Source organism: Patiria miniata, unplaced genomic scaffold, assembly GCF_015706575.1.
Source record: "Patiria miniata isolate m_02_andy unplaced genomic scaffold, ASM1570657v1 HiC_scaffold_7, whole genome shotgun sequence".
In the NCBI taxonomy this organism is placed as follows: domain Eukaryota; kingdom Metazoa; phylum Echinodermata; class Asteroidea; order Valvatida; family Asterinidae; genus Patiria; species Patiria miniata.
The window spans coordinates 8,043,020-8,061,341 of NW_024037074.1; the positions used below are offsets into that span (position 1 = coordinate 8,043,020).

Consider the following 18,322-nt stretch of genomic DNA (forward strand, 5'->3'; position numbering starts at 1 on the left):
AAAACTATGATGAAGCAGAGAAGATTGGGACGCCCTCTTCGATACAAATTCGCCACTAATGAACGCTCATCTCATGATTTATGTTTATGTCTACTGTTACTGTACCCTCCCCAAGTTAACAAAAAGGAAGATCTCCAAAACTTTCTTTGGATGCTGAATCATATGTTCATACATAACTATAGGATTCACTTTACATGGACAGTTCTTTATTATACAGAGGACCTCCAAGATTTTCAAGAATCTACGAGAACCTCAATACAAGCCACGAGAAAAATAGACACAGTAGGCCTACATGTTACAAGTGAATATGTAGATTCTTTTCTATACAGGTAGCTGTCACTTTAGTAGACTTTTCGACCATGCACGCTTGCCGATGGCGTATCGAAACACGGAAACGCCTGTAATAATACCAGTAGTTTTCCAAATCAGCACAATACACACTAAATGGACGACCATTATTCGTGTGTTTGTGACCGTCAATAGTACGACAAAAGACATAATATTGCGTGCCGGAAATGCACCAAGCAGACTGCTCGCTTCAGTTCCATTAGAGAACACAAATTTGATTCTAAATTCAAAGCAAAGTGTAGGTGAATAGAGTCCTGCCGCTAGTGGAATACTTTATAACATGACATCATGCTGTTTGCAAAGATGAGCAATTATTATTTTGTTATAATCCACTCTTTAAATTTCCCTGTTAAAATACAGCAAAACACACAATGTCCCCAACATTTTCCCTTAAATGTTTCTAAAACTAGAAAAATATGTCGACTGGGTGTTAATATTTGCTTTTGTGTGGACCGGCTAGGGTCGGGTTCTTGAAATACAAAAGAAGTGACTTTTTGTTGACAATACATGCAAACAAACAAACACCCCTACACCCCAACAAACAAATTACAAACAAACAAATAAGATCCGAATCCGTTCCTTTCTCGTGTTATTATTATACTCCTTAGCTACCCAGATCCCAAGGAATGGGTTTGGTAACTCCAGTATTAAAGGTCTTCCGTCATAGTTCTCATATATTCCCCTTGCCTTTCGTTTCAAAATATGGGGCCAGCATCCTTGAATTGACGACATTTTTTTAAGCGCCCTAAAAGTAGCCCACCAACAGAGGGCTCCCTTTATCAGCGTTTGACCAAAGAGCAAAGTGCAAAATTCTCTCGGTACTACAACGAGAGGGCGTATTTATGAAATCCAGAGCCACAAAAGTTTGTCACAACCGGAGTAGCAAAACAATCACATGCACCCCGAACCCCCCCCCCCCCCCCCACCCCAAATGTCAATCATGATACTTCTGCTAACATCACCACCGAGAAGTAATAGTTACTGTGCAAGAAAGTCAACAAGAAACAGAAAATCACAAGTCTTACCCCTCCGGGCCTCCCTTTGGCTAGAATTTAGCCTGGGAAAGGCAAAAATAGGTGTTTTTAATAGCTAAAAGACTTCCAGAGAAAATGAAATGTTCATTAGTGCCCTAGGCTGCAAATTGAAACTCATTAACACCACATCAGAAAGTAGGGACACATTTACAACAGAATCCATTCTGTGTGTTGAACCCATCCAAACCAGTTATCTATATCATTTGGTGGACTTTCATCAATACACAGACAGATTCTTTATCTTCCAGAAAACAAACACTGCGCAACAAACGTATTTAGACTTGTGGTTCGCTTCGATCTAACGTGTTCTGTCCTCTGTAATTAACAGCAAGCGGACCTTTGAACTCTCTCTCTCTCTGTGTATATATATACACAAGGATTACCTCTACGCCCACACTCAGTGTAGCACAATATAATGTTTATAGACTACTGGTTTATAAGCCCCATTTGTAAAGAAAGAAAATCTGTGATTCGAATATCTCCGTCTCAAAGATTGGGTAAGTGATACAATGAGATTTCTTTAATTTGTATATCTTTCCCTGCGTTTAAAAACCATATTTTCGACTTGGGCAAAGAATTGTTTTAATAGAGATTTCTAATGCTGAGTTGGACTGCTATTGGCTTCAAGTACTAAATGTGCATAATCGTGTGGTAGTTGCATTGATGTAGCTAAAACTCTGTGTGGGGTCTATGGGGTGTACATGTATATGGTGAAGGTGACATAATCCCCCTCCTTGGCTCTCCAAAAAGAGGAAATTCATGCAGAAAAAAGCCCCCCCCCCCCCTCTTTGACAGTTAAACCCCTTGAGCCAAAGTTAGATCCGCACATGTAACATTGATTTTTTTTGGTACACGCAATAGAGCAGGACAGTTGGTAAAAGTGAAAAGGAAAACAAGAAGTTGTTCAAGGGCTAACATTCGTACAAAATCTGCCACTGCTTTTATCTAACAACTCTTTCAACAATTTGTTTTCGTCACAAGGAATACTGTGGGAGAATTGCGGCATTCCACTAACTGCATCCTGAAACCTGCCTCCAGAAATCATTGCAGGTTCGTCAGAAGTAAAGCATCCGAATCTGTGATTTATGAAACAACAAAATGGAGCAGACAGTTAGAGCTAGCTTAGTAAATAAACAGAAAAAAGCTGATCAATGTTATCGGCTTAGTTGCTCCTATCTTGATGATGGGCTCCGGGATCTGACTTTAACAATTACCCACAACGCTCGTTCTGCAGATAGGGGATTGATGCAGGCTCTGACCTTCAAAATATCACATTATCTTAATATGGGTGCAACCAAGTAAATAAATTTCCATAGACACCAGTGATAACTCCCCATACTTCAAAATTCTTTTAAAATTCTCAGAACTATTGCAGGTGTTCAGGCTGCACAGAAAAATGATGTCAACATGTCGTCTCTCATTTTCCTTTCAATTTTTGGTGGGTTGACCAATGACTTTTTGGAGAAATTCTCACCCACGGATTCGAACCACCCCTAAAACGAATGATATTTCCCAAACTGGAAAAGTAGCCATTTAAAAAAGGATCCCTCCACCACATGGCTAAATAGCGCCACTTTCAGACCCAATTGCATCCGAAATGCTCAGAATTGGAAGCCCCAAGTCCAGGCTGAGGGTGCAGTGCCACATGTCTTCAATCCCCCAATTCCATGGCTCTCAGAACTCTCTAATATAGAATAATTTGAATGTATAATAATTATTCATGAGCTCGGCGGAAGGATTTTTGGCCTATCTGTTGACCATTAAGGACTAAAAGGTTTTCTATGATCAAGATAGAGTCGCCTATACATTGACTCTCGATAAACTGATATGTTTATATATTCAAATATGATTATAAGTAATATCGTAGATCTTTCCCCACATGTTCTCTCTTTTTCTCTCAACTATCCTCGCGCTTGTGAACTGATCTCAGAATGAGCTGACATCGTCTACTTTAAGGAAGACAGTTTGGCACATGAATCATGACGAAGGGAACCAGCGACAAGCAGCGAGGACTTGAGATACAAGAGGATAAAGATGACGCTTTCGTAAGTAGACATTCCGTGGATAAAGAAGGTGTTCTTTCGTCGCTCTCAAAATTTGTTTTTGTAACGTTTTCTGTTCTTTGCAATGTACACTGCATCTTAATATGAATCGTGTATTCGTCCAAGGATTTCCTTAACATCTAAATACACAACTTGTTTAGTTTTAACATCTTTTTTTGCCCAAACAGATTTGAAAGGGCATCATCCAGCATCTCAAGTTCAACTTGAAATTCATTTCCAGGGTTTAACCTTATAGTCTGCTCGCCAAGGCCGAGTGAAAACAGTGTCAGACAAATCTAACCCTTCCCTCATCAGTCTGCCTTTCGAGACAAAATTATTGTTACTTTGATAAAGCTTTCGAAGAGAAAGTGAAGGAGATTATCAAAATAAACATTGACTGAAAGATAACTATTCAATTGAATGTTTAATCAGGAAAAGGTTCGCTGATGTCAGCTCATGCCCCGATGCTCCTCAAGACAGGCTCTTGAAATTCAAATTGATTTGGTATTAATTTGCAGGTGTGTTTTGGATATCGACGAAGTAAAGCATGGGCGTGGTTGTGCTACGTCTTATGTGTCTGTACCGTGGGACTTGCAGCACTCATATTCTACTGGAAGCCTGATTGGTGGATCAAGGTCACGTGTCGAACATGTGTCCTCAAGGAGGCCGATTCCGTCATAATAAAGGTAGACTACCTCTGAAAAAAAATGTATTACTTAATTGCACATACATAAATAATAATTGATAGCGAACCTGAATGCATATTTGCACTTCATGCATTTTGTTCGTTTCCAATAATAACACCACTCAAAATCCAAAGAAGAATGTTCAAAACCAATCCTGTTGAAGTTCCAGCTCAGTGGATATTACACTTTTCGAGAAAACAGTGAAAAACCATGCGCAACCTTTTGATCGCGCAACACCATTTCATTAATGTTACTCTTTATTTACAACGATCAGTCAATTGCCTGAGAGGTGCCCGGCAGAAGGGCATATGAGCTTTCTGACGCGAAAAATCACTTCAAGAAACTGGCATTGAAAGGCTCCAATGTTCCTAGTGTATTATGAATCCAATGTTCTCCCATGCGTATCACAAATCGTATGAATCTTAAATTTGTCACACGTATCAATCATAATTGTTGAAACAACTTGTGCTAAATTTCTGATGAAAATGTTTAAATTTGTTTAAAATAGAGGCAGTTTTCTGCATATGCCCTTTTGCTGGAAAGATTTTGGTGATGACGCGTTCGCGTGTAAGGGCGTAAGCGCCGCACACGACGCGCTTATAGTTGGAAATCACCCACTTTTATTGGTTTCTTCTAAAATCACGACAACAGAATGAATAATTTCACCGGGTGTTTAGTACCAGTACGATCTTTAACTTAAGTCAGCATTTTGACAATAATTTGATAGGTTACTTTTGGGATAATGCAAATGTGGTTTCTAGTTCGTTACCTTAGGTCAAAGTACTACGTATACATTTATGTCTCTTTCATCTTTGCAGGATATCTATAAGCGAAACCACGTTTGCCGAATTCGGGAAATGAAAGTGAATTCTGAAAGGTACAGCAAGTGTTGTCTTAATTTGGATTTTGTTTTTGTTTTTGAATAACATCATTCTTGAAAAAAAATAAGTAATTTCCTTGCTTTAATTTGTCCTATAGTTTTCTTCATTTTGTCGTTTCATATTCATGTATTTCAGCTGTAATTTGTCAATTGAGTTTAGTTTATTTTGCAGCCTACAAAAAGAAAATAAATCGATTCATTTCTGGTTAACCAAATGGACCAGAATAATAATTACAATGTTTGTGAGTTTTACAGTATTTGCGGAACAAAAACCATCAAGAAGCTGTTACATCGTGATGTCGTGATCGATGGCGTGTTAAAGTATTTGAAATTTCAGAAAGTTCGTTACATTTGGGATCCAAGGGAAGAAACGTTCTTCAAGTTGAGGTAAGAAGAAACCCCCGTCCCCCCCCCCCCCCTCCCAAAAAAAGTAGAATATTTCAAGTCTATAAACAGGGAAGAATGATTTAACTGTAATGTTCCATTTTAGGATCGAGTCAGCAGCGTATAAAGTTTGATAACCCATAAATCGAAATTTCCGTTTTCAAGAAGTAGTTAATGAAAAATGCTATAAAATTGACCACGGTCTTTTGTTTCCTCAGAGTACTTGATGGCGCCACCAGTTGTTCAGAATTTTACGACAAGTTGCAGAACGGTCTGTCTGAGAAAGAAGCAAACAAAAGGTAAATCAGCTTTAATTTCTGAATCCCACTTCTGCCACCATATATCCCACCGCTGACACCAAATCTTCCACCGTGTCTTTGTATCTTCTTAACTCCGTTGTGTCCTTTTTGTGCAATGAAAATAGAGCGTTGACTAATAGTGTTTGGTGAGTAATGACGGTTTCATTTTTCTGTCTCAGGCGATTCATTTACGGTGACAACAAAATTGTCATTCGAGTACGTCCGATCATTGTTCTGCTTATTCAGGAGGTATGTCAGTTACATGTCATTTTAGTTATTTCACCGTAGGTAATTTATAACTTGAGTAATCGCTTGACACCAGAATCCCAAGTAACAATTATTTTTAAATCTTTCTTTGAAATCAAAACCAATATTCAAGGTATTTGTGTCCTCGGGCAAGATTTGTTTCAAATTGCTGCTGTGGCTGAATGAGGAACAATTTTTACTGTCCTTTTTTCTTTCGTTTTTTTTTCTTTTCAGATTTTGAATCCCTTCTACATCTTCCAGATATTCAGTGTCTGTGTTTGGATATCGGATGAGTACTACTATTACAGCGGGTGTATCGTCATTATGTCTACTGTGTCTATCACCTTGGCTTTGTACACGACCAGGAAGGTAACATGAAGTGACTGTGTGGCATGAACAAGCAGGTTTTGACGAAAATTTTATTCATGCAGTAATTTTTTTGTAAGAACTTATTTCTATGCAGCAGAATCTTGGCTGAATCAGCAGGCTGATTTCATTGGTTAAATAACATGTTTTCTTTCTTCAGCAAAGCGTTACTCTCAGGAACATGGTGGAGTCCAACACAACCGTCGAAGTTCTAAGGAAAAACGGAGGTAAAATTTGATGCATTTGTCGACCTTTCCTTGTATTCTGAACAGCTTTAGAACAATTTTTAAAATTGAAAGGCATCAATCAGCATTACCAAACGTGTAATTATTGGGCAATTAGATATCACACTTTAAAGTAAAATATCCATGTATATATAACTTTGTAAATTGATCAAGCTGTTGCTCCTCCTAAATTTGACTTCTGTCGACTCTTAATTCAGTCTTAAGTTGTGATTGTTTGAAGTCACATAGGTTTAAATGGTTTCTTTCTTCCAAAAAATGAAACACTGATATATCGTTCACATACTCAGAATGTATCCAAATACCGGAGGATCAGCTGGTGCCTGGTGACGTCATCGTTGTTCCTCCGCAGGGCTGCATGATGACATGTGATGCGGTTCTGCTCACCGGTAACTGCATCGTCAACGAGAGTATGCTTACAGGTAGGACAAAGTAGTTCCGTCATCTGCATTAATATTTGACCTTTGAACATGTTAAGTCACAGTTCGGATCCTGCGGATTGGAACCAGCTTTATAAGATCATGGACTCTTTATTTTTCGATCTTCATGGTAAGAAAGTTAACACTCCGGAAGTATTTGCATGGCACAGTAAAACATTTTTGAGGGATTTATTTTGTCTCTCATAGGTGAGAGCGTCCCAGTAACCAAGACACCAGTGCCGTGTACCAGCGATACTGACGGTGATGGCTCGTCTGGATACAACGCAGACAAGCATAAGCGCCATACGCTATACTGCGGAACGCACATCATACAGACACGATACTACGAGGGGGAAATGGTCAAATCGGTGGTGGTCAAAACAGGTAATAATGTCACAACAATGATACCACATTCAAGCACGGCATTAAACGACACTCCAAACATGATATGGTGGTTTTGAAAAATGATAAACCTACCTGTGAACTACTTTTTTGCAGGATTTTCGACTGCCAAAGGAAACTTGGTTCGCTCCATTCTCTACCCCAAACCGATGGATTTCAGCATGCTCAAAGATGCACTTCTATTTCTTGGCGTATTGGCTACTTTTGGTAAGTTCCATCCATGATATTACATTTAAAACTCAACAACGCTTTTTTTTTCGCTTTTCGATGACAAACTTTCTGTTTATAGTCATCTTTAATTTAGCAGATGCTTCGGTTGTGTATATCTAAAGTGTAAGGATGATTTCTTGATGGATTTTTAAGCCACTTTCTGTCCATGCTTTGTCAATTTTCAGCTCTCATCGGTTTCATCTATGCAGTTGTCATCTTCATTAACTTCGGCGTAAGTACAATGTATATGTACTTCTATTTCTGATATGAAAAGGAATGACTTATCCTAATAGTAATAATACTCTCTATTTCCACATCATAAAAATAAATTCAATCTGAAAGTAGGGACAAGAAATGTCTTTAATCGGATAGTTAAGTTCACTCTTTCAATCTAACAGACACTATAATTTTTATCTCCAAGAATGATGGTGGTTTTTTTTCGGTGTACTATTCTTTCGCAGTACTCAGCGGGTTCTATCGTTCTACGAGCCCTCGACATCATAACGATCGCGGTGCCTCCTGCTCTGCCTGCCTCCCTGACCATAGGAATGTTATACGCTCAGTTCCGTCTGAAAGCTAAAGGAATATTCTGCATCAGTCCTCAGCGAATCAACACCTGTGGGTCTCTGAATGTCGTCTGCTTCGATAAGGTTTGTTTTCATTTCATTTCATTCGATTGCTTTAATTTGTCAAACTTTGGCTGCCAGAACAATCTAGAATAGTTTAACTAATGAGAATGAATTCACTATATTGAAATGATTTGTTTTAAAAATCACTTATGCGAAAATACGCTTTTACTTAAAAAGTATTTGCATTTCATTAATTTCTCGCATATAGTGTCCGCATTGTGATAATGCTTGTTGTTCCGTCGGCTACCTTTAGACTGCGCTTAATTATTATCTGGTCCGATTTCATATGAGCTGCTAAACAAAACAAAAACAACCTATACCCACAAAACTTGCACTCACATTGAATACACAACAATTGACCTTTTTTCGTTGATCAATTTTTTGTTATTCTACTGTTCTATTCTAATTCCAGACTGGCACCCTTACCGAGGACGGCCTGGACATGAAGGGCGTTCAGCTTGCTGAAGGCGGGATGTAAGGAAATAATAGATCACCGTTTGCAAATTGTGTTTTTGACTAGTATGATCGTCCATCTACGATTTAATCAAAGATATTTTGTTGGGAATCATCATGGAACACAATGTTATAAAGATTGCTCACAGTAGTTATTTTTTTGTCTTGGGCCCAGTTTTGGTAAACTCAAGAAGTCTGTAACGGACGATCCCATTGGTCACCATATCGCTGCCATGGCAACTTGTCACTCACTGACCGTCATCAATGGGGAGTTGAGTGGTGACCCCATTGACCTCAAGATGTTCCAAGCTACGGGATGGGTAAGTTTTATTTACCTTCTCAGACAAAGATTACGCTCCCTCCACTTTCCGTATGTAGCCCTAACAGTCCTGAATCCTCCAATTTCAATATGATTTTGCACACCCCCTAGGGAGTTAGGGTTAGAAATTGTACCCCTTATAAGTTTGTTGGAGATCACATTTGTATAAAATTATCGATGAAAATGGCAGATCGAATGGCTCTTTTAACGCTGTCTTATTAAAGTGTACGTATAGCATGATCTTGACATAAACAAAGATTGAGGCCCATTAAGTTGCAGTTTCAGCCTATTATTAGCAGATTTAATAAACCACAATCTGCTGATTTAAAATTTAACTTACCAAATTGCAAAATACTAAAGTTGCCATGTTGAAGTGGTTATTTCATATATCTTATCAATGTCTCTTTGTTCAGGATCTTGAGGAACCTACAAGCCAAGAAAGTACCAACTTTGACATGCTGGTACCCACCATCGTACGGCCACCATGGAAAACAGTTGAGGTTAGGATATCTCGTGCCTGAATTTATGGTGTTTCGAGAAAATTGGAGGAACCCTCGGTGTTCACATTGCCCTAAAATTAGGCGGGGCAGTTAATTTTAACACTTGCTGTCACAATAACTACACTGACCACATTCGTGCAAATCAGTCGACTACTTCAACACAAATACCACTTGTTTTCCTCAATACTCAAACACAAATAATTTAAATAAAACAATAAGGGAAACAAGCATATGAAGATAGCAACAACCCAAGAAATGCCAGGTTTAAAGAAAAAAAGCACAGTATTTGCACATCTGTGCGATGCTTTAAATTTATTCCCGAGGCAGCTCTAACAATAACAGCGATTTTTGACCTTAGGATGATCTTGAGATAGGCATCTTGAAGCAATTCCCCTTCTCTTCTGAACTGCAACGGATGAGCGTCATCACGCGAACTCTCCGAGATGAAACCATGCAACTCTACGTTAAAGGGTCGCCTGAAATGATCACGTCTCTCTCCAAGAGGTCCACGGGTAAGGAACAAATACTGATGAAAAACTAACAGATTAAAATAATGGCCGTACCTGGGGTAACCAAAGAATTAAAAGTGTACCGTACAATATTTTACCTCAAATTTTACAATAGTTTTGTAGACGAGTTCGTCTTGGTTTTTACTTGACATTGGCGGGGTTGTGTTTTTAGTTCCTGCAGATTTTCAAGACCAACTGAACTCATACACAGAGGATGGATTTCGAGTGCTTGCCATGGCAACCAAACAGCTCGATCCAAAACTCACCTGGCACAAAGCACGACAAATAAACAGGTATTGCTTGAAAGAAACCTTGTAAACTTCAGAAACTCCTCGTTGGCAAGTAGGCCTAATCGGTAAGATGCTCCTTCAAAAAATCTGGCCACTTCTGAACTCCATTTGCCAGTGTTCTCTTTTGTTCCTCTTTTCTTGCCAATCATATAAAGCCCTTGTCCTGTTTTCAAGTCCACATATCGCCAGCATTTCTCAACTTTCTTGATTAGGAACCAGGTGGAGAACGACCTGACATTCCTGGGTCTGCTGATCATGCAGAATCAGCTCAAACCAGAGACAAAACCTGTCATCCGGGAACTCCAAGATGCTGGCATCAGAACGGTCATGATAACAGGTGAATGAGAATTCACAAACAAGTTCGATCGAGATCTCTTATAGTTAAACTATAGTCAAAATGTCATAATGAAATGTCTAAACCCTGTCTCTCTGCTGTACACGATGCGCGTTGCTAATTTGAAACTAGAATTGTCGAACTGTGCTTGATGGGCGTATTCAATTCAAGTTGGTCGGACTCACTTGAACCATGGAGCAACTTGTCTTGATTTGCCTTCATGGTCATGCGCAGTTCGTTTCCACTTTCATGCAAACAGTATAGCTCTGTCAAGTAAACTTGGAATTTTTCACAATATCTCGCGTTACCGGAAAAAAGAAGCAATTGCTGTGGCTAAGGTATGTTGCTGTGCCTGATTTTCACCTGATTAGGCACAAAAAAAAGTCTCCGGTTTCTGGTATGGAGCTTGCCCAAAAAATGGTACGGCGACGCGGCTTTTTTTTTTTTTTACCTGATTTTTTTGCTTCAAATGTCGGCTGAGGATTGCAAATGGTGCCCGACTAAACTTCGTGCAAATATATGGGAGTCCAGAGAGGCCACATAAAGCTTATTCTCGACCATAACCCCATCTAAAAACACGTTAAAATTGTGCAGCAGCAGGATTCCAGTCAAACCAGTGAGTTTGGCGGTTTTGAGACATCATCTTTCATTGAAAAAAAAACTTTTTCATTTTGCCGACGCGCATGGCTACGGCGACGCGCGCGCATACCGGAAACCGGAGACTTTTTTTTGGCCTTACGATCAGAGTAAGCTGACTGAAACGTCGACTTATTAATACCTCTGTTTCTTCTCTTTCAAATTTAGTCCTGATATGATGTATCCTAGCATCTCTCATATTGTATTTTCCACCATTCCACAAAACCGTCTGGTTGCAAAGCTATTACAACAATGTGATAACCCTTTGAAATTATTTATCTCTGATTGTAGGTGATAACATCCTCACAGCGATCAACGTTGCCCGTAAATGTGGCATGATATCAGCAGGGGAAGACATCGTCAGGGTGGAGGCCGAGCAGGGACACGAAGGCAACAAACTGCGGCTCACTCAGGTGGTGGGAGGCACTGGGAAGAAGGAAACAAGCTTCCAGGATCACGTTGGGAATGGGGTAAGTCACAGGCCATGGGGCACGTTTCAGCGAAAGAGAACGCATAACGACAGCATTGGGTTGCAAACAGACGTGAATTATACATTTTGACCATCTGGTTTTTTTTTTTTAAGCTGAAGTTGCGTTGCAAACTTTCTTCAGTAAATGTGAGACATTCCCCTGTCCCAAACGGGTTCCAATACGGCTCCGTTTATTATCATCTTATTCCCACGTAGTTGTAATGCAGACCTGTTGACAAAATAGCCTTAGACAAGATATCGGACTCGGCCTGATATTGTTAATTTGGTGTTTCCTTTTCAAGCCTAATACGGATTGAAAGTAAACTTGGCCAATTCCTCATTGCAATTTATTCGAGAAAAAGAATTACATTTGGTTGTTTTGTTGCAGTAACTTTGCACATTTTGCCCCTCCTAGGATTGTGAAGAGATTCATCTTCAGATTGAGCCGACAGTTGGTCGACGGACGCACTACGCCATCGATGGAAAGTCCTTCCAAGCAATCATGGAACACACAGACGCCGACACTGTGGGAAAGGTAGCATTATTAAATAGCTTCAAATGTATAACTTTATACTTTTTGAACACTTCAGAATTTTCATTAGACTCGAATATTCATGTGAACATTGTTTGGTAGTTTTGTAGTTTTGGAGGTAATACAAATCCACTGATCTCCTTTTACTTTTGTAGTATCGCTTTAATAAACTATATGCTGAGTGTAAGACTTGCTTGGGTTGGTTTCGAACCAAAGACCATCGCTCACTATACAAAACCTTAACCTCTGGTTTTCATTTCACTTCTGTAACTTGAAGCTTGCCGTCCAAGGCACAGTCTTTGCCCGCATGACACCGGACCAGAAAGCTCAACTTGTCCAGTCGCTCCAGGATTTAGAATACCGCGTTGGAATGTGTGGCGATGGAGCGAACGACTGCGGCGCACTGAAAGCAGCACACGCTGGTGTGGCACTTACTGAAACAGAGGCCTCCGTAGCTGCGCCGTTCACGTCTAAAATTCCAAATATATCGTGCATTCCTGACGTGATCAAGTAAGCATTCCTTTCCCGTGAACTCAAACGCGACTATTTAAAAACTTTCCAAATTATTTATTTAAACAACAATTTCATGGAACACATTTTCCCATTTTAAAAATCTGACAGGCAGGGTCGCTCTGCATTGGTGACGTCATTCGGAATGTTCAAGTTCATCGCACTTTACAGCATGATTCAGTTTATTACCGTCATCCTTTGTTACTCTGTAAGTATCTAAGCAAATTACTAATGGTTAAAAAAGTCAATTATTCAACAACATTTCCATTTTTTTCGTCATTTGCATTCAAATATTTTTCATTTTTTTTCGAAAATATTGCTTATAATTTAAAAAGAAAAAAATATTTGGACGAGGACCAGAAACAAGCAGTATTAAAAACGTTAGGCCAATGTGAATTTTTGAGATGCAAATAACTAGTATGATAAAAAGAAACTTTTTGTTCCTCGCAATAAAGTGTGCTGATTATTTTCAAGAAAACATTTTTGTCAATACATCTTTAGCTTCACTGTTTGTTGACACTTGTTGCTTTGTTTCTTTGTTTGAACTTGTTTCCAGTATCAATCCAACATGAGCGACTTTATGTTCATGTATGCCGACATCTTCGTGATAACAACAGTCATCCTGTGCAGTGAGTTCATGCAATAATTACTCTGTCTAGCATTTTTTAGGTGCTTGATGAGTTATTGAAATGTTTAGCACATTGTTTTCATGTAATAACTAATGATTTTGCGAGTCGGAAACAAACGTCACAGGGAAACGTACAGGATCGGCAACTGGCGCTGGCCCAGATCAATAATTACTTATAATCACAAGTAAATCACTTGCCAAGCACAAGTCCATCATAAGTCAAACACAAGTCGATCATATGTCAGTCATAAGTCAAATCAGAAGGTAGATCATAGATAAGGAGTTACGACAGGCACGCATGCCTCCGTCACGGCTTATTTACAGAGCTTGTCAATTGACTCAAGACTGGATAACCTGGGATGACTTGAAATGCATTGTGATTGCTTGTAATGACTTGTGGTGGCTTGTGATGGCTTTTGACTGACTTGTAATGACTTTTGGTGGTTTGTGAGTCATTTGTGATGACTTGTGATGGCTTGTAACTGACTTTAGGTGACTTGTGACTGACTTCTGATGATTTGTGGCTGACTTGTGATGGCTTGTGATTACTTGTGACTGACTTGTGATGACTGTGATGACTTGTGACGACTTGTGATGGCTTTTGATGACTTGTGACTGACTTGTGATTACTTGTGATTACTTGTGACGAGTTGTGATGGCCTGTGATGACTTGTGACTGACTTGTGATGACTTGTGATGGCTTGTGCCAACCTATGCACAAATTTGATTACAACTCTGCCTGGACCTCCAGTAATAATAGCGAGCGATTTTTATGATTGCTTTATGTTTGGTTTGATGCAGTGGGTCGTAACGATGCTTACCACGCCATAGCGAGGCAGAAGCCGCCTAGTAAGCTCGCTATCACCCCGGTGATGGTTTCCCTGGTGATGCAGGTCCTCATCCAAGCAATTTGTCAAGTTGCAATCTTTTTCATCCTCAAACAGCAACCATGGTAACCGTATAACAATACAATAAATTGTATAATACAAATACGTTGGATTGATTTTGTGAAAAAAACCTAATTCTGAGCTTAAATTAAAAGCGTTACTTATCGCATTTTTTTCGTGGAGAATCGCAGAAATATTCATAAAATGAAAATCATTTTGATTTAGATCTTTAGTTTTCATTTCTTAATTCTTACATTTTACTTTGCATTTTATTTTTATTTTTTTTCATAACTTTTTTTTTACTTGATTAAAAGCCGCAATTTTAAACAGTAATATGTACATCAATATTATTGAAACAAATATTTAATTGAATTCAAGGATTTAGGAGACTTTTATTGAATCTTCTTCCTTGTCAGGTTTGTTCCCTTGGATCCGGAGGCAGATTCCAGAAACCCGATCGGCTGGGAGACGACATCCATTTTCCTAGTGGCCATGTTTCAGTATTCCACCGTTGCCATCGTGTACACGCCGGGAAAACCCTACCGGAAAGCATTCTACTCAAACTGTAAATGATTCAAACATTTTCAGCGATGTGTTATGGTCGATTTCATATTGCTAAATGGGTCATTCTATAAATTTTGGGTCCACTTATTTTTCCTGTCCCTGTTACATCTGACATCTATGAGTTTGTGATTCTGATGCACTCCTTAATGCAGTTGTCCTCCAGGAATGATTAGCAAACTAGCTATGTATACCCAATGAATAGAATATCTTTTCAAGTCATTCTGAATGATACTTGAATGGCAAACTACAAAGTACCAAGGTAACAGGGATAGGAAAATATCAAACTTTGGACCCTACAGTTATGGAATGACTCAAATACGGGTAGCAACTTTGTCACTAAGCATGCACAACAAAACTGCAGTTTTAGATAAACTCTGGCGGTTTTATCGCTGGATTTTCCAAAATAGAGGAATTAAAGTAACACCGTTAGTGTTATTTTAACACTCTAGTTCTTGCAGTTGCTCTGTCATCATTTCGTAGTCGTCGTCATTCACTTTGCCGTATAATAATCGACACTTTGTCGCATGAGTCGTTTGATTGCCACCACCGTTACGGTCAACGACATCTTCACATCGCGTCATGATCATCGTTATCACCGTCCATCAAAAGCACATCACAATTGTCACAGTGGTAATTATATTTGTTAAGTATGTAAGGGATTGTTGTCAATGTCAACTGTCACCAATTGTCACTATTGACACCACATTGCCGTCATACAGAACTTCATCATTATCAGTGTGATGAGAGTGGCTTCATTTCCCCTGTGTTGTTTGTGATCTCGCATTTTTGTGACCTAATTAAAAATGTCGTAGGTCTTTTCCTTAGAAATAATGCTGCCTCCATTTTTATGTATGTATTGCAGATTTGTACATGGCCGACCTCATCATAATCCACGCTTGTAGCCTGGTTCTCTTGTTCTATCCGCCCACGGAGATTGAGGAGCTGTTTGAGGTACGTCATCGTGATGTCATGAAAATGGTTTTAATTAGAAAATTGAGTTTTATACATTATGGTTTTGACCAATAAAATGACTACCAAAAGGGGGCTTATTTGGGATTGGAGGGCTAGGGTGGAGGTTGAACTTATTTGACACAAGGTGGTGATTGGTCGAATGATAGGTTGCCTTGAGTCACGTGATCCGCTGTGTCAATTTCATTGGTCCAGACGTTGGGAAAATAAATGACATTTGTTGTTGGTATCGGTCATTTCGTCAGCTGTATTTGCGCTAAAAAAGATTTTAATGTCTCGCTTTATAATTTTGTTTTCGCTGAAAAAATTAATTTGATTTTCTTTTCCCTGTAATTAAGCTGAAGCACATCCCGAGTTATCGGTTCAAGGGAGTCATATTTGGCGTGGTGCTCATCAACTTTGTCTTATCTGCTTTGGTAGAGGTAAGTTGAAAACTGCTACCTTTTTGGTAAACTTATAAAATATATTAATATTTATACAAAGTTGTGGATGAACATTTTTATGTTGGATGTATTAGACATGTTATTAAAATAGTCCACTGGATTATCTATGCACTTAATTGAATTTCTAAGCAAAGCTACTATTAAACAAAGGGGGACGAACCTGTGTTCACAGGAACGGAGTGCCCATCTCACTTTCGAAGCGATTGGGCCAGACTCATATGCTGCTGCTGTGGGGGGGGGGGGGGGGGGCGCCAAACCTTTAACACATCAATTAATTATTACCAGCAAATTTCGAAAGTTACTTGAAATGTTTATATTCTTTTCATTTTAGCTCCTCGTCATTCCCAGTCGAAGACTGATGAGGCTGTTGTCTTGTAGACGTTTCCGTAAGGTTACTCTACGGCCATATGAAGAACTGGCGATGAGGCCAATTCCCATGAAGTATGACGTTACTCATATCTGATATTACAACGAGGCTTGTTCTTTTGGTGTCTCATTCAGTTGAGTTTACAGCAATGTATTCAATAATTACACATGCTTATTTGTATTAAAATAATTTGACTTGCAATATTTTATTTTTAAATGAAGCTTCATTATTTGTTTGATGTACCACAAGGATATGAAAAACTGATATATCACAAATATTTTTTTCTCTAAAAAAGTCACGCACAAACACGAATCAAACACGAGTTATATCATAATTGATGAACATATTGGAAAAGGTTATTTATTCATGTCTTTGATAATAAGAGAGATAGGGCCTGATCATCATAAAAAAAACATGTTGCCAGAATAAGTTAGTAATTGTATGTACATAATAAGCCGGGAATTAAACACAAATTCAATATTATTTTGTCGATTTTTCGTTTAGTTTGTTATAATGCAGTAAGCTGGACTAGACCCGAGTTTCACATCATGAAATGGGTTACATATTGTTTCCCTATGTTGAAAAGGGGCGTGTTCAGACCGTGGGATGCGGGGGGGGGGGGCCCTTGGGCTTGAAACTTTCAATTTCGATTTTGTATATTGCAGAATTGGTACATAATGGATATTCAAATTCAGGCGATTAAGGGTACGCCTACCCTAATGCTGATAACTTAGACCTTTCGGTAACAACTCACTGGGGATTCGAACCAGTTCCACTTTTATCATAATAATGCGACAAAAGTTGGTATAAAAACTGAGTGCCGGAAAATGCACCAAGTAAACTGCTCGCTCGCTCCAGTTCCATTAGAAAATTCAAATGTGGCTCTAAATTCAAAACAATGCGTATGTGACTATGGGGCTAGTGCAATACTTCATAATATGACATCATACTTTTTGCAAAGATGTTTCTAAAACGCATCTCATAGAACGGACAAAACTAGAAAAAAAATGTCGACTGGGTGTTGATGTTTACTTTTGTGGACTCTAACCTGAAATACAAAAGGAGTGACTTTTCTGTTGGCAATAGATGTAAAAAAACAACCCAACAAACATCATTCCGTTCCTTTCTCGGGTTATACTACTTAGCTACCAAGATCCCAAGGAATGGGCGAGATAACTCCAGTAAGCTCTTCGGTCATAATATCCTCCCCCCTCCCTGCATTCGAATGGAGGGGTCGGGAACCAGTGCGTAGCTTCACTTTTTAGTGCATCTCGGAATAGCCGACGAGCAATCCAGATGTTTTGCATTGACGTCCTAAAAGTAGCCCACCTACTGAGGGCGCCCTATGGTTTGACAAGTGAGCAAAGTGCATTCTCTCGACACCACAACGAGAGGGCGCATTTTCGAAATTCAGAGCCACAAAAGCTTGTCACAACATGGATTCTAGCAAAATAATCGCATGCAGCCCGAACCCCCCCCCCCCCGAAAAAGAATCAATCATGATGCTGATGCTTCTAACATCACCACAAAGAAGTAACAGGCTTGCTGTGAAAAACAAAGTTCACCAAAAACAGAAAATCACCCAAATCTTACAACCGGCCCTCCCTCTGGCACCGAGTTTAGGGAAATGCCAAAATGAGTGGGTGTTTTGTTCATCGTCAAAACTCCATTCCACAAAAAGAGGTTTTCATTAGTGCCATAGCTGCAAATTTAACCTCGGTAAAA

General features: G+C 39.2%; 1 protein-coding gene across 1 annotated transcript; it reads left to right on the forward strand.

Annotated features, from left to right (window-relative positions):
- Positions 1–1,757: 1,757 nt before the first annotated feature.
- LOC119746157 (probable cation-transporting ATPase 13A3) lies at positions 1,758–17,059 on the forward strand. Its single transcript, XM_038222966.1, has 31 exons — positions 1,758–1,879; positions 2,364–2,432; positions 3,313–3,427; positions 3,943–4,110; positions 4,929–4,987; positions 5,246–5,377; positions 5,593–5,673; positions 5,853–5,922; positions 6,154–6,288; positions 6,446–6,512; positions 6,818–6,949; positions 7,154–7,330; positions 7,445–7,555; positions 7,744–7,790; positions 8,020–8,208; positions 8,600–8,661; positions 8,816–8,960; positions 9,373–9,459; positions 9,818–9,971; positions 10,141–10,261; positions 10,471–10,595; positions 11,520–11,698; positions 12,113–12,232; positions 12,507–12,739; positions 12,851–12,947; positions 13,296–13,368; positions 14,169–14,319; positions 14,671–14,819; positions 15,681–15,769; positions 16,126–16,209; positions 16,562–17,059. Exons 3-31 carry the CDS (start codon positions 3,362–3,364, stop codon positions 16,691–16,693), a joined length of 3,435 nt encoding a protein of 1,144 aa, XP_038078894.1. The 5' UTR covers positions 1,758–1,879; positions 2,364–2,432; positions 3,313–3,361; the 3' UTR covers positions 16,694–17,059.
- The last annotated feature ends 1,263 nt before the right edge of the window (positions 17,060–18,322 follow it).